The sequence below is a fragment of the Rhinatrema bivittatum genome, chromosome 8 (genome assembly GCF_901001135.1).
Source record: "Rhinatrema bivittatum chromosome 8, aRhiBiv1.1, whole genome shotgun sequence".
Lineage (NCBI taxonomy): Eukaryota > Metazoa > Chordata > Amphibia > Gymnophiona > Rhinatrematidae > Rhinatrema > Rhinatrema bivittatum.
In genome coordinates this window covers 140,597,815-140,611,229 of record NC_042622.1, presented here as the reverse complement: position 1 = coordinate 140,611,229, position 13,415 = coordinate 140,597,815, and the positions used below count along the sequence as shown (strand labels likewise).

The 13,415-nt window shown below is 43.4% G+C and overlaps 1 protein-coding gene across 8 annotated transcripts in view; it reads left to right on the top strand.

Annotated features, from left to right (window-relative positions):
* Window positions 1-13,415, top strand: part of PNPLA7 (patatin like phospholipase domain containing 7) — a 668,718-nt gene that overhangs the window by 22,123 nt on the left and 633,180 nt on the right. For 6 of the 8 annotated variants that reach the window (XR_003858427.1, XM_029614468.1, XM_029614469.1 and 3 more), the window contains exon 4: window positions 4,813-4,887. The exons of the other annotated variants lie outside the window; for them this stretch is intronic. Coding sequence is in view for 5 of the 6 variants with exons in the window: in XM_029614468.1 (XP_029470328.1) it covers window positions 4,813-4,887 (75 nt within the window). In the remaining variant the exon portion in view is untranslated. The remainder of the gene's footprint in view (window positions 1-4,812; window positions 4,888-13,415) is intronic. 8 annotated transcript variants of the gene reach the window in all.

Here is a 13,415-nt window from a genome sequence, read left to right as displayed (position 1 = left end):
TTTTGTTTGGGAGAGAGTTGGAAAATTTGTCTAGTAACTGGGGCGAATCACCTGTTCCTAGATTGCTGGAGGATAAGAAACAGATGCCGTGCTCCTTTAGCAGGAGAGGTCAGGCTAGGGGAGCCAAGCATTTTCAACCCTGTAAGGGAGTGACCTTTCAGAGGACTCTGCCTTTTGTCCCAGACAATCCAGAAGGGGCACGGGCTCAGGTAGTGGAGCCTCCCAATGAAGGTTTGCCAACCCACCCCCAAGAACAGGAAATAAGGGGATGCTGCTCTTTTATCTGAGGTGGGTCGAGATCACAATGGATCAATGGGTTCTGAAAGTGATACAAGAAGGATATGCACTGGAGTTTGCAGTGTCCTCGGGATGTGTTCATGGTATCTCCCTGCCACTCCCTGCAGAAGAAGCAGGTGGTGGAGGGTACATTAACAAGGCTGCTCAGTCTGAGGGCTGTGGTTCCTGTGCCCACATCTCAAGAAAATATGGGGTGATATTTCATTGTGTCCAAGAAGGAGGGCTCCTTTTATTCCATCCTGGATCTCAAAGGGGGCAACTATCATCTGTGGGTGACTCATTTTCACATGGAAACTTTGCGCTTGGTGATAATGGCTGTGCAGTCTGGGGAATTTCTGACCTATCTGGATCTGTCCAAGGGGTATCTTCACATTCCCATCCGACTAGAACATCGTTTTCTGCGTTTCACAGTTTTGGGTTGCCATTATCAGTTTTGGGTGCTACCTTTTGGTCAAGCCACTGCTCCCAGGATCTTTTCCAAGGTGTAATGGCAGTAGTTGCGGCAGTTGAAGAGGATGGGGGAATCCTAGTATGCCAGTATTTGGATGAATGGCTGATTCGAGCCAAGTCACTGGAAGAGAGCCGCCTGTGACCTGCAAGGTGATCTCCCTGTTGCAGGAGCTTGACTGAGTGGTGAACCTGGCCAAGAGCAGTTTTCGGTCTGCTCAATTGTTGGAATACCTTAGGGTTTGGGTTCGACATAAAGCAGGGCAAGATTTTCCTGCCTGAAGCTCATATTCAGAAGTTGATGGTACAGCTGCGTCTGATGAATACTCTGTGTCCGACTGTATGGGCCTACCTACAAGTGTTTGGTTGAATGGTGACCATCCTGGAAGTGGGACTGTGGACGAGGGTGCATATGCGTCCTCTCCAGCACTCCTTGCTGTCTTTGTAAAGTCTGCAGTCTCAGGACTATTCAATTCGGCTCCTCCTACTGATGGAGGTCGCCTCCCAACTGCAGTGATGGCTACAAGAAGATCATCTAAGGAAGGGAGTTTCCCTAAAATCATCGGACTGGTTTGTACTCACCTGTTTCAGGGGTCAGGTGAATGGTGGATCCTTGTAGGCTCATCCTGATGTGGCCTGTTTCCTGAATGGAGTGAAACATCGTTGTCCTCCCTTGTGGTTCCTGGAACCCTTGTGGAGTGTTAATTTGGTGTTGGCTTTCTTAGCAGGCCATATGTTTAGACCAATGTGTAGCCTTTCCTTGCGGATACTGACCTTGAAAATGGTGTTTCTTATGGTGATTTGTTCTGCACGTACAATTTCTGAGCTGCAGGCCTTGTCTTGCCAGGAGCCATTCCTCCTGGTGACTGTAGGGGCGGTACAGCTGCGACTGTTCCTTCTCTTTTACCAAAAGTGGTCTCTGATTTTCACTTCAATCAGTCCATCTCCCTGCCATCTCTGGACAGGGAAAGAAATATAGAGGAGTATCGTTTGTTGTGACCCTTGGAGGTCAAGAGACATATCGTCAGGTACCTGGAGGTTTCTAAGCCTTTACGGAAGATGGATCACCTATTTGTTCTCCACGGTAGTAGTAAACAAGGAGAGCCGGCTTCGCGGGCTACAATAGCTCGCTGGATTAAGGAGGTGGTCACTGCTGCTTACGTGGATGGCTGAACAGCAGTTGCCTAGTCAGGTTAGGGTTCTTTCCACTAGGGCTCAAGCAGTGTCATGGGCATAAGTTAGGTTGTTGTCTCCCATCGACATTTGCTGAGCTTCGATGTAGTCCTCCTTACACACCTTTTCCAGGTATCGTCTGGATGTGCAGGCCCGGGAGGATGCTTCCTTTGCACATGTGGTTTTGACAGGACCATGGGCAGTCTCCCGCTCTATTTGGGAATAGCTTGGTTACATCCCACTGGTCCTGGATTCATCTGACCAGATGCTAAGAAATGAGAAATTACTACTTACCTGATAATTTCCTTTTCTTTAGGATGGTCAAATGAATCCAGCTTTCCGCCCTCGGCTGCCGAACAATTGTGTGATGGTCCTCCTGCATGCTATGCATTAAAGGGATTACTGGTAAGTTTTAATCCAGTCCCTAGACTAGTGTTAATACATTTTTTGTCAGAGTTCAGAATTTCCTGTTGGCTGAGTATTGAAATGCTTATCTGTTTTTAATCGTTTTTTGCTAGTCTATCCACAGTTTGCTTTTGAAGAGAATACTGGCAGGCTGATGTCATTGCAGGGGTATATGTACTGTGACGTCTGTTTGCTCTGTCTCCATCTGCTGGTAGAGGAGTATAACCCACTCATCCTGCATTCATCTGCCCCTCCTAAAGAAAAGGAAATTATCAGGTAAGTAGTAATTTCTCAATATTTGTATTAAGGAGAGCACAGGTAGTAGATATTTTCTTCCCGTTTGTCTTGTGTTGTAAATTCCCTTCCCCAGAGACTGATTCAAGATCCTTACTGGCCATGTGCTAGAGAGGATGTCTCATACTTGTTTCAGTGGCCGCCTTCCCTCCCACTCAACATCCTAATGGATGTCGATTTAAAGCAGTACTGTAGTAAAGTTCTTCAGAGAGCAAATCGTGCTGACAAGATCAGAGCTGGATTTAGGTATAGCCAATGCCTTGGTGCCAAATTCTGAAGGCACCCAAAAACTGGAACTCCCTCTGTTCTCTGATTTCTGAGGGCAAAATCTCCCACCCTGGTCCTCTACCTATGAGCACCCATAATCTAAAATTTTGCCTTGGGCAAGACCATACATAGGCCAGGGTCTCACTTGCATCTTCTGAGGACTATGTAAAACTTGTTTACATACCTGTTTGTACTTTTAATATTTCATATTGGACTTTTTCTGCAATGCCAACCGGATATTGGACAGCCTATTGCCCTGGAGTCTGTCCTAGGTGTGGAGCCTTATTTAGAATCTGTTAACTGGTTTTCCAAGTATTAATGTTCTGTGGTTGAAATACATTTTAATAGATATAATTATTGATTGTTATACTTGGTTTCTGTATATGTTTGGCTCAAATCACTTACTTGGTGCTGGAGGAATGCTGAATAAAAGTAATATACCTGCTTTTCATCTGCCAGAGACAACATTCTGTAGTAATCTTTCCAGTGATCCTGAGACCAAATACAAAATGGTCAAAAATGACTTCAAAGATGTTATCAGATCCAATCTCCCTGGGGATTATTCACTGGTGCTGTCAGGTTATACTCCTACACTTCCAAGGAGTTAAGCAAATTTTTAAATTCTGACAGCATAAATATTGATTGCCCTTAGAAGGAAAAATACATTTCCACTTACACTCTTTGCTTGGCACTTTGAGATGTGGCAACACTTCACTGAGACAAGGCTCAAAATGGGATACTTAATATTTCAGATAAAGAGAGAGCTGTTTGGCTTCAATGATATATGATCATTGTTCATTGAACATTTATAGTTTTGCTGATTAACAAGCACAACTGTGTGTAGTGTTTACCTTGCTACCCATGTACAACTAATGCCAAGTCACATATTTGCTTTCGACCAACATGGTTGAGTAAACTAAGTCTGTTATGGATTGTAGTTTGCATCTGGATATGTTTCTATATGCTTTGTGGTGTTCTTTTAATCTGTGTATGCAATCCCTTGGCAAGATCCTCTTGTTTTTGCTTCAATAAGAACTGCCTTCAAAGGCACCCCCCCCCCTACAAAGTGGTCCTGGCTAATGATTGAATGTGAAGCATATCCTAATTTTTTGTTTTGGATGTACACAGCACTGTAAATCTTTTTGTGTAGGCGGAGCTGTTAACATACAGAATGAGCACAAGGGAGATGAAGTAGAAGGGAGGTTTTGAGTGGTTAGAACATTGAACTACAAGTCATGAGATGTGGGATGCACCCTAATGACATTGTGTGACCTTGAGTATGCCTCTTTCTCTCTGTGTAACTTGGTTTACCCCTACAGAATACCTAATTAGTAATCACCCTTCTCTAGCTTATTGGACACTAAGGTGACTACATGCGTGCTTTGACTTGAATTGTAAATTGCACTAGAACTCTATTCTAATGAAATGCATTAAAAAAAACCAAATCAGACTTTCACTAGGTGGAACAGTTTCTGTCCATTTCATGTACTATGCTTGTTTCACAGTTTAGTTAATGTAAAGTGCAGCTTTACACAAAGCGTGCTAGCTGAAGTCTGCTTCTGTGCTGTGGGATTGTCATATGCTGTTGACTGGGATCTTCTCTCTGTTGCCAGTGTGTTGAGACTTCATTGTACACTTGCAAACTCGTGCATTTGTTCCCAAACATTCATCTTACCCACGCTAAACCAGGACATTCCAGGAGAACAACTTGGGAGTGTAGAAAAAAACAGCAAAACAAAAGGAATAGGCTAAAAAAACTGCTAGGGGTAAAATCCTATTTTTTTAACTTTCTACTTCATTCAGTTGGAAGTATTCGATTAGAGTCTTACATCAAAATATTGCTTTAATTGCAAGAGCTCTGTTCCGTAATGCTCTGTCAAAAAGAGTTTTTTTTCTAGCGGTAATTGTGGCTTGTTTTGGATTATCCAGACCAATCTATCAATGGGCATAGACCTGCGTAGCAGAGTACTCCAGTTTGTGGAAGACCGATTGCAGACTACCATGGTAATGAAATACCTGGAAGATATATGGATAAGTAGAATATGCATGGCTCTCTGTCTCTCTAGGTGTGTGCGTGTGTTTTGTATATGCAGACACACATTTCTGCCTCCAGAATCATACAAATACATATAGTATTTTATCTATAACTGTTCCTTCACTGAGCAATAATCAGTGATTTATGTATTTGTTCTTATATATTTCCTTTTCAAACAGTTGATAGTCTGCTGTGCTCATCCCCTCCCCCCCCCCTCTTTTTCAGATTCCCTATTCCTTGTGGTAATATTGGACCACTAACTTTGTTTTGATACTACTAAGTCTAAGAGTCTCAGTTTTGAAAATGCTGCTGACCATCCAAGATAGGCTAGGTTGAAACTGAAACTAGCCTTAAATATAGCTGGCTAGTGCTGAAATCAATGCTAGCCAGCTTACTTTATTCCCTGTCCTGACCTTGCCCTGGGACTGCCCAGAATTTGATTGACTAAATCTAACTGCTTAATGAAATTACGCCACTATATTTAGTTGTTTAGCTGGCCAGATCCCTTTGAATATCTGTCCCTTATTGTTTAATGTGTGTGTTCTGGAGGTGAATGTTTGTCATATCTTGGCATGCATGTCCTTGCTGCTTACTAAATGCGGTGGCTAGCTTGATACCTCTGGACGGCTTGTCTCCTAATTTAGAAATAAAAGAAATGATGGTAGCAGAATTAAAAGAAGGCTAAGTGTGTATGTATCGGCTCTCCATTGTCCCTCGGCATAGTCAGTGGGATGGTGGTTGAAATATGTCTGGGTTTGTGTTTCAGGTAGTGATTTTCCCTTCCTTTCTCCAAGGGTATAGCTTTAATGTTCTAAGCATACAGTGTGAAGTGCTTTTTTGTGAGTCAGTATTTTGGTTGGGCTGGAAACCTAAATCTGTTTTAATCTTAAGTTATTATTTATTATTATGAATTGATTGGAGAAGCCAAATTTAAAGTCAAAAACCCTTTTTTCTAACTGGGTCCTGGGGTCACAGGAAAATAAAGTGACTTGCCTAAGATTATACACAGTCAGTGGCAGAGGAGAGTCTTTAGCTCATGTCCCAGGACCTTTCCTGAATTTTAATCCAGAGCACTAACCACTAGCCAGCTATATCTCCTCCTTCCTCTTCTTCCAGTCAGACCATTCCAGACAAGTGGGTTATGCATGCCAACCAGCAGATGAAGATAGGGAACCACAGGCTTGCTGATGTCACTCCATATATATCTCTGTGCTGACCGCAGCCTACCAGTATTCTCCATCTCCAGCAGATGGTGGACAAGCTTGCTGTGTTGGAAACAAACACATGGTTAGGCTGGGTGAAAGGAAAGATTCTGGTGCACAGCTCCTATGACAAGTGAATTCTCCCTCAGTTGAACTTGGCCCTAAACTGAAGAGGATGTCTGTGTAGTTAGTGGCTCCTGAGGTGGCAGCTTCAGCCTCCCTCTATTGGTAGAGCACCACCAGAGAATCAGAGAGCTACTGGTGTGAGAGTACTTTTCTTCTCTCTCCTCCTCTTCTCTCCCCACTTATGCTCTACTCTCCTTGAGTATGCAGAGCTAATTCGGGTCCAAAGCCTTGTGCTGCTTCTTTTAGTGATGTACTTCAGGAACAAGAAGATCCAGGGCAAATACGTTTTTCCACTCTCTTCCTTCAGGCTCTCAAGATATGTTTGCTGCTTCCCCTTTAAAGTCTTGAAAATGTTTCTGGCTGCAGCATTAAAGTTTAAAAAAGAAAAAACCAACAAACCCATACATAAAGGGGAATGCTGGCTATTTAGCGGCCAGAGGTTTGTGTCAACTGAAGAGTGGGACTGCCCTCTGTGGATTAGATGAAGCCTGTGTGTATCTGTTTTGGGCATTTTGGATTGTGGGCAATGCTTGAAGAGAAGTAATGGTGGAATGCAAAGTCTGCTCTCTGCAAAGCATGAAGTCTTAGTGCAGTGCCTTTGAAGGTGGGCTTTGAATGCTGCTGGGAGGATGTAACTCTGCAGGTCTTACTAGTCTTTCAGCAGGGGTTCTGCGATTGGCCGGGCTGCAGATAACTGTTAGGGGCACCAGCAGCCATTTTGAAATTGTGCGCAAATAGCAGGCACTGGTCAGCATTTGTTGCTGTCTGAAATGTCCCTTTATTAATTTGTTGGGTACCGTGTGACTTTCAGTGGTGAGTATGATTGTGGCACAAGCAGTACATGGAACAGAACCATTCTCTGCTCAACATCTAGTCTGAGGAAAGTAGTAGATATTGCCGGGATTGCTACGAAACTCAGGACCGCCATTGTGGGACTGGCTGAGACTGGATTCGGGTGACACTTTCCCACCAAGCCCAGGTCTCAGAGGGGGTTCAAGCGTTCATTTTATTGCAGCAGAGCACTGATGGGGGTATGACCCTCCTGCTCTGAGCCCAGAGAGGTACATTTTCTGATTTTGCTGTGGCTTTCACATCCACAGCAGCTGCTGTTACATTTCATACTGGATACTTCTTCCTGGCTCTGAGGAACAATTTCACAGGAAATTGCCAAAGTCTGCAAGCCTTTATAGGGGCAGGGTGCAGTTGCAGGACTTAGCTTCTATCCTTAATACCCCTGGATTTGAATAGAGCCCAGGATAAGATATAGGCCAGCATGGAGGAGGAAAATATTTTTCAGCCTCAGATATCTCTCTCCAATAGGACTTCTGTCCTTTGGCCCTGAAGGGCATGTTGTGGATTCCACGGTTGCTTTGCGGTCACAATATTTTCTGCAGTGCTGGGGGGGTTTGGTGCTTCTCTCATAGCCCTTAGGGGCTGGATTTTTGGTTTCCACAGTTACCTTTTGCAGTACTAGGATGTTCATTTCTCCTTTCCTTGACCAGAGAGACATGTTTTGGATCTCGCAGACTTACGCTGCGGTGGCAGCAGCAACAAGAGTGCAGGATTCCTCTGTGAAGGATAATTCCTTCTGGCTCTACACTGTATTTTAGAGATTTTTTTGGGGGTGTAGATCTACAAGTATTTTGTAAGGGGCAGAGTTCAGTTTTGGGAACTCCTGGCAGTTTCCCAGTATCATTGCCCTCAGTTGGAGCCCAGGGTGGCAAAGGCTAAGCACAAAGGCTTATGTATTTTCAGGGGATTCCCTTGAGAGCCTTAACAGACTGACATAAGGGATTAGTGGAGGGTCCTCAGAGGAGGGAGATTGCCCTCCTGAGAAATGTGTGGTGTCTCTTCTGTAGAAGAGAACTGGCCTTCTGATCTCCCAGTCCATGGTTATTTCAGTGTTGTGGAGGAATGGAAGAGAGAATCTTCATCACAGGTGTCTTTGTCACGGCCATTTCAGTTTACTTCTGGGTTAAGCTCCACCTCTCTTCCTGCCCTAGCCCCACCCCTTTGATATCCATCATAGCCCTGCCCACTTTCCGCCCCTTTTTGACACTTTTTTTGTTGTTACTTTGCTTACCTGGTCCTTGTGGCGGACGCAGACTGGAAGTGACATCATTAAAAAGGGTGGAAAGTGGGCAGGGCTAAGATGGATGCCAAAAATGGATGGCATGCTCCCTGCTTTTTGTAAAAAAAAAAAAATGTGAATAAAAAAACAAATCAGACTTTGAACCTCTTACTAAAGATAAAACAATGCATGCTAACAGATATAAAGATAGACTAATTCTCTGGGTGTTTCTTTATAAAGAATGTGTATTTTATGTGATAATAAATGTAACAATTTAATTCTGAGATGACATTACAAAATATAATTTGACTGTCTTACGCACTGTGATTTGTTGCAAAAGATGTGAATAGAAAACGAATCCCAGCTCCGAATCTTTTTCCAAGGATAGAAGTTCTTGCATCTCTTTCTTTTCAGAATTAAAATGTATTTGAAATGACAAAAGCTACAATGTAATCTATTTTGTAATCTGTGTAGTTTAAAAACTAACTGTAATAACCACGATATAAACACATTTATATAAAAAAAACAAACTATGGTTTCAACTATATATTGTGTCCTACCAGTCTGTGTAGATACTGTGGCACCAGGGGCGTATGGGACATCAGGGCCAAACGCGCAGGCCACTCATGCACAGTAAACATTACCTTGGAGCATGCAGAAATAGTCATATTTAATGATTTCACAGGAAATGACATCACAGTCAGGCATGCACAGTATAGACCATCTGCCTATAAAAGAAAAAACTGATGTCAGTCAAATAAGCATTAGCTTTATTATAATTTTTTAAATTTTGTTGTAGTAAAACATTTTGCTTACTGTGCTTTTCAAGGTTTGTCTCCTCTGCCCTTATGTTCTCTGAGACTCTTTCAGTGGGGAGAATGCACAGACATGGACACATTTTCATTGAGTGATGATACTAGAAACACAAAGGAACTTGTGCTCAACAAAATATAGCAAAAGGGGGATGGAAAGAGAGGGGCTCTGGAATGCCTAAAGAAAACAGCAGATAATTTACAGCTTGCAGATAAAACAGCTTATTTGCTTTTACAAAACAAAAAATACTGGCTTGTACTCATTTTTATAATACAACTGCTCAAAAAACTATAATCTTGGCTGGGTCTTTTTTTTTTGTTTTTTTTGTTTCAAACATTTTAAAAAAGAAAAAGGTCAGGGTCTACTTTTGAGTGATTTAAAAAAACAAACAAACAAAAAGCATTTTCCCTTGCTCTGGTCTTTTCCCTCTTTTTATCAGATGCTGTCTGAGCTAACTCAGCATGTATGGGGTAAGGGGATGATGTGGGTGGGAATAAGCAGTGAGGGGCTGTAAAATCTCTGAGATGAGAACTTTTTATTTTAAAACTGGTCTTTTCTCTTTCTCAAACAACACTGTTAAAAAGAAAACCAAAAAAGAAAACACTGACACAAAAATGTATGCTTTTGTGGCAAAAATGAAAAGGATTTATTTTTAGTTTAATGACAGAAAACAGAAGGAATTTAATGACTATCAACTACCCTTTCAAACCCCTGCAGCTACTTACTGAGCATATTTCCTTCCAACAGGGCTGCCCTCCATGCTCTCTCCTTGTAAACAAGATCTGAGCATGCGCAGGGATGATGTCATTGCCTGTAATGTCATGCCAAGTCGGCTGCCTGCAGCATGGTTCACAATGGCACAATTAAAACACGCTTTGTTTTGGTTTTACTGTACATGCGCAGTCGTGACATTTCTCGGTTTCACCACCACAGCTTCCATCATTTCCTGTCTCCAGGCACCTGCCGCCATCTTGAAAAAGTATTTCCGGTTCCGGTTTGCATCCTCCACAAGGGCCAGACAGGGGGCGCAAATGGAAGTGACATCATAAAAAGGGGCAGGGAGTGGGCAGGGCTATGACGGATGCCAAAGGGGTGAGGATAAGGTGAGAGAAGGGGCTGGGCTTAATCCGGAAGTAAACGCTGATTGGCTGAAAGGGGGGGGGGGGGCTCAGTGTGTGTTGCTTAACCCAGAAGTGGGCATTGCCACTTGTCAAATTTTTGACAAGATCTGTACCCCTTAACTACTTACTACCCTTCTTCCAGCCCAACAACTGGATGTGCTCCCTCTGTCTCAAGAATGCCTATGCTTACATTATGATACAACCTTCTTTTTGGCAGTACCTTCTTTTCAAGATAGGTTGCAATCATTACCAATACAAGGTATTCCAATTTGGACTCTTGTCTTCCCCCAGATTTTTCACAAAATGTCTAGCAGTGGCTGTAGCCCACCTTCTGTAAATGGGCATAACACTATTTCCTTACCTGGACGATTGGCTCATTGCTTCCTCGAAGAAAACTTGTCTCCAAATCAACATCAGACACCATTCATTGCTTAGAAAATTTGTGCTTCGTGATAAATTACAAACAGTCTGTGCTCCATCCAACACAAATTTTGCAGTTCATAGGAGCAAGTATAAATACAGTTCTATCGCACATTCCTTCCCGGTGACAGGGCCCAACTGTTACAAAACTTTGTGTCCCAGGTCCTTCGTTAGACTTGCACCACAGTATGCAGAGTTCTGGTGTTGCTGGGTCACATGGTAGCCATTCATGTAGCTCCACGAACTCAACTTCAAATGCGACGATTGCAATGGGGCCTATAAACATATAGGTTATGCACTCCCACCAGCAGATGGAGTCAGAGAACAGAGCTTCGAGGCACTGGTATCCCAAGTGTGCCACCTGCAGCTCATCAGTATTTATCGATACCCAAGCAAAGTATAATTGACAAAAAACCATCTAATTCCCAAAACAAGGGTGAACAGGAAAAAACTCCCTCAAGAGTCCGAAACAAATGACCTCAATATCTGAAAATCAGGTTTGAACCACGGTTCATAACAAAAACCAAAATATTATAGAATCATTCTGATAGATTCCCTATGTACAGCAGCTAACCATTAGGTAAATCAGTCTTTCGGCAGTAGCACCCGGGCGGGATCCTGGACTGATCTGTGGTATTACAGGAACGAAAATTAGCAGGTAAGAACCAATTTTCCTTTCCTGTACATACCCAGATCAGTCCAGACCAGTGGGATGTACCAAAGCCACATTACACCGGGTGGGAACCTGAAAGACCCGCTCACAAGACGCTCTCCCCAAAAAGCGCTTGGTCCGGAACCCTGACATCCAGACGATAATGCCTTGTAAAGGTATGTAGGGAAGACCAGACTGCGGCTCTGCAAATCTCCTCAGGTGACTACAACTGACACTCCACCCAAGAAGCCGCTTGTGTTCTCATCAAGCGAGCTTTCAAACCAGTCGGGATAGGGTGACCCTTCCCGATCTAGGCCAAGCAAATTGTTTCCTTCAGCCAGTGAGCCAAGGATGCCTTAGATGTCTTTTTGCCCTTCTTTGGACCTCTAAAGAGCACAAAAAGGTGATCAGATTTTCGAAAAGTTAGTGACCTTCAAATACCGAAGGAGAACCCGGCAGACATCTTAACAGATGAAGATCTCTTCCCATAGCGGGGTCACGAGCCCAATCAGGGAATCCGGGTAACTCCACGGACTGATTAACATGATAGGTAGACCCACTTTCGGCAAAAAGGAAGGGATCGTGCACAGGGACACAGGAAGGGGTCCCTACAGGAAAGAGCCTGCAATTCTGAAATACGCCTTGTGGAACAGATGTCCACCAAGAACATCATCTTCAAGGTGAGATACTTTAAGGAAGTGTGTCCCAGAGGCTTAATTATACTTTGGTGGGTATCAATAAATACCGATGAGCTGCAGGTGGCACACTTTGGGTACCAGTTCCTCGAAGCTTTGCTCTCAAGACTCCATCTGCTGGTGGGAGTGCATAACAGGGATGGAATGCCTATGTGCTCCAAGACACAGGGTCTCAGATCTGTCTAAGAAAAAGTCTGCCAAATTGATCTCTTAGTGTTGAGAGCAATACGAAATGCTCTGGTAGCATTTCATCACATTATCGGGGGAAGTATGTCATGATTCACATGGACCACTGTCTATTTAAACAAGCAAAGAGGATCCGGTTCATAAATTCTTTGCAGAGAGGCCGTTTAAATTTAGGACTAGGCAGTTATTCACTTCAGGCCATTTACTTACCAGGAAGAGTGAATTCGGAAGCAAACAGTCTGAGCAGAATCTTTCACCCGCAACAAATTGGCTGTCGATAAGAAGGTATTCAACAGCATTTTTTACTGATAGGTTCATCCGTGCATAGACCTCTGCAACAGAACAGAAAGCTAGAATGTTTTTTTTCTCACTTTGGCTCACCAGAATAAGAGAAGCACAAGATGCCTTTGGTCAGAGAGGCTATTCTATACCTTTCCTCTAATTCCTCACATCTCCAGAATGGTAAGAAGTGTATCTAGGATAGGGCAAAAATGATACTAATAGCTCCTGCCTGGCCGAGGCAACAATGGTATGTGTATTTTGTGCATTTGACAGTAGCAGAACCAACAACTTTAACAACCCAGACTTGTTGACCCAGGAGATGGGATCGCTACTTCACCCGCTTAACACATACCTACACTTGACAGCATGGATGTTGAGTGCACAATTTAACTTGCTGGAACCTCCCAGAGTCAATATATGAGGTTCTTATCTTGACTAGAAAACCATCTACCAGATGTAACTATTCCTTCATAAGGAAACATTACCCATCATGGTGCAGTTCCAGATCCATCGATCCATTCACTTGTGAGCCTCGTCAGTTGCTCTCCCCCTTGCACCACCTGTCCCCATCAGGGCTAACAACCTTGTCTGTTCGAGTGCACTTGAGTGCTATAGTGGCCTATCACAGCAGAGTAGAAGGAAAAGCAATACCTTCACACCTCTTTATCTCTCATTTCATGAGGGGCATTGTCAGCCCCTAGATGTCCCTAGTTCCATGCCAGTTAGCTAGAAAGGAATACCCCTTTTCATCACCTCCCCCAGAGGCTGACTAGTGGGTGGACCTTTTGCATATAAGTAGGGGCTAACTGTAGGATAAGTGTGGCTTTTTAGTTAAACCTTTGGAGAGTGAGGAGCTCTCATAGTATCTTTCTTTTGAGTGAGGTCTATTCTCCTACTATGTATATTTTGGGGCTATTTCTTCCTAGACA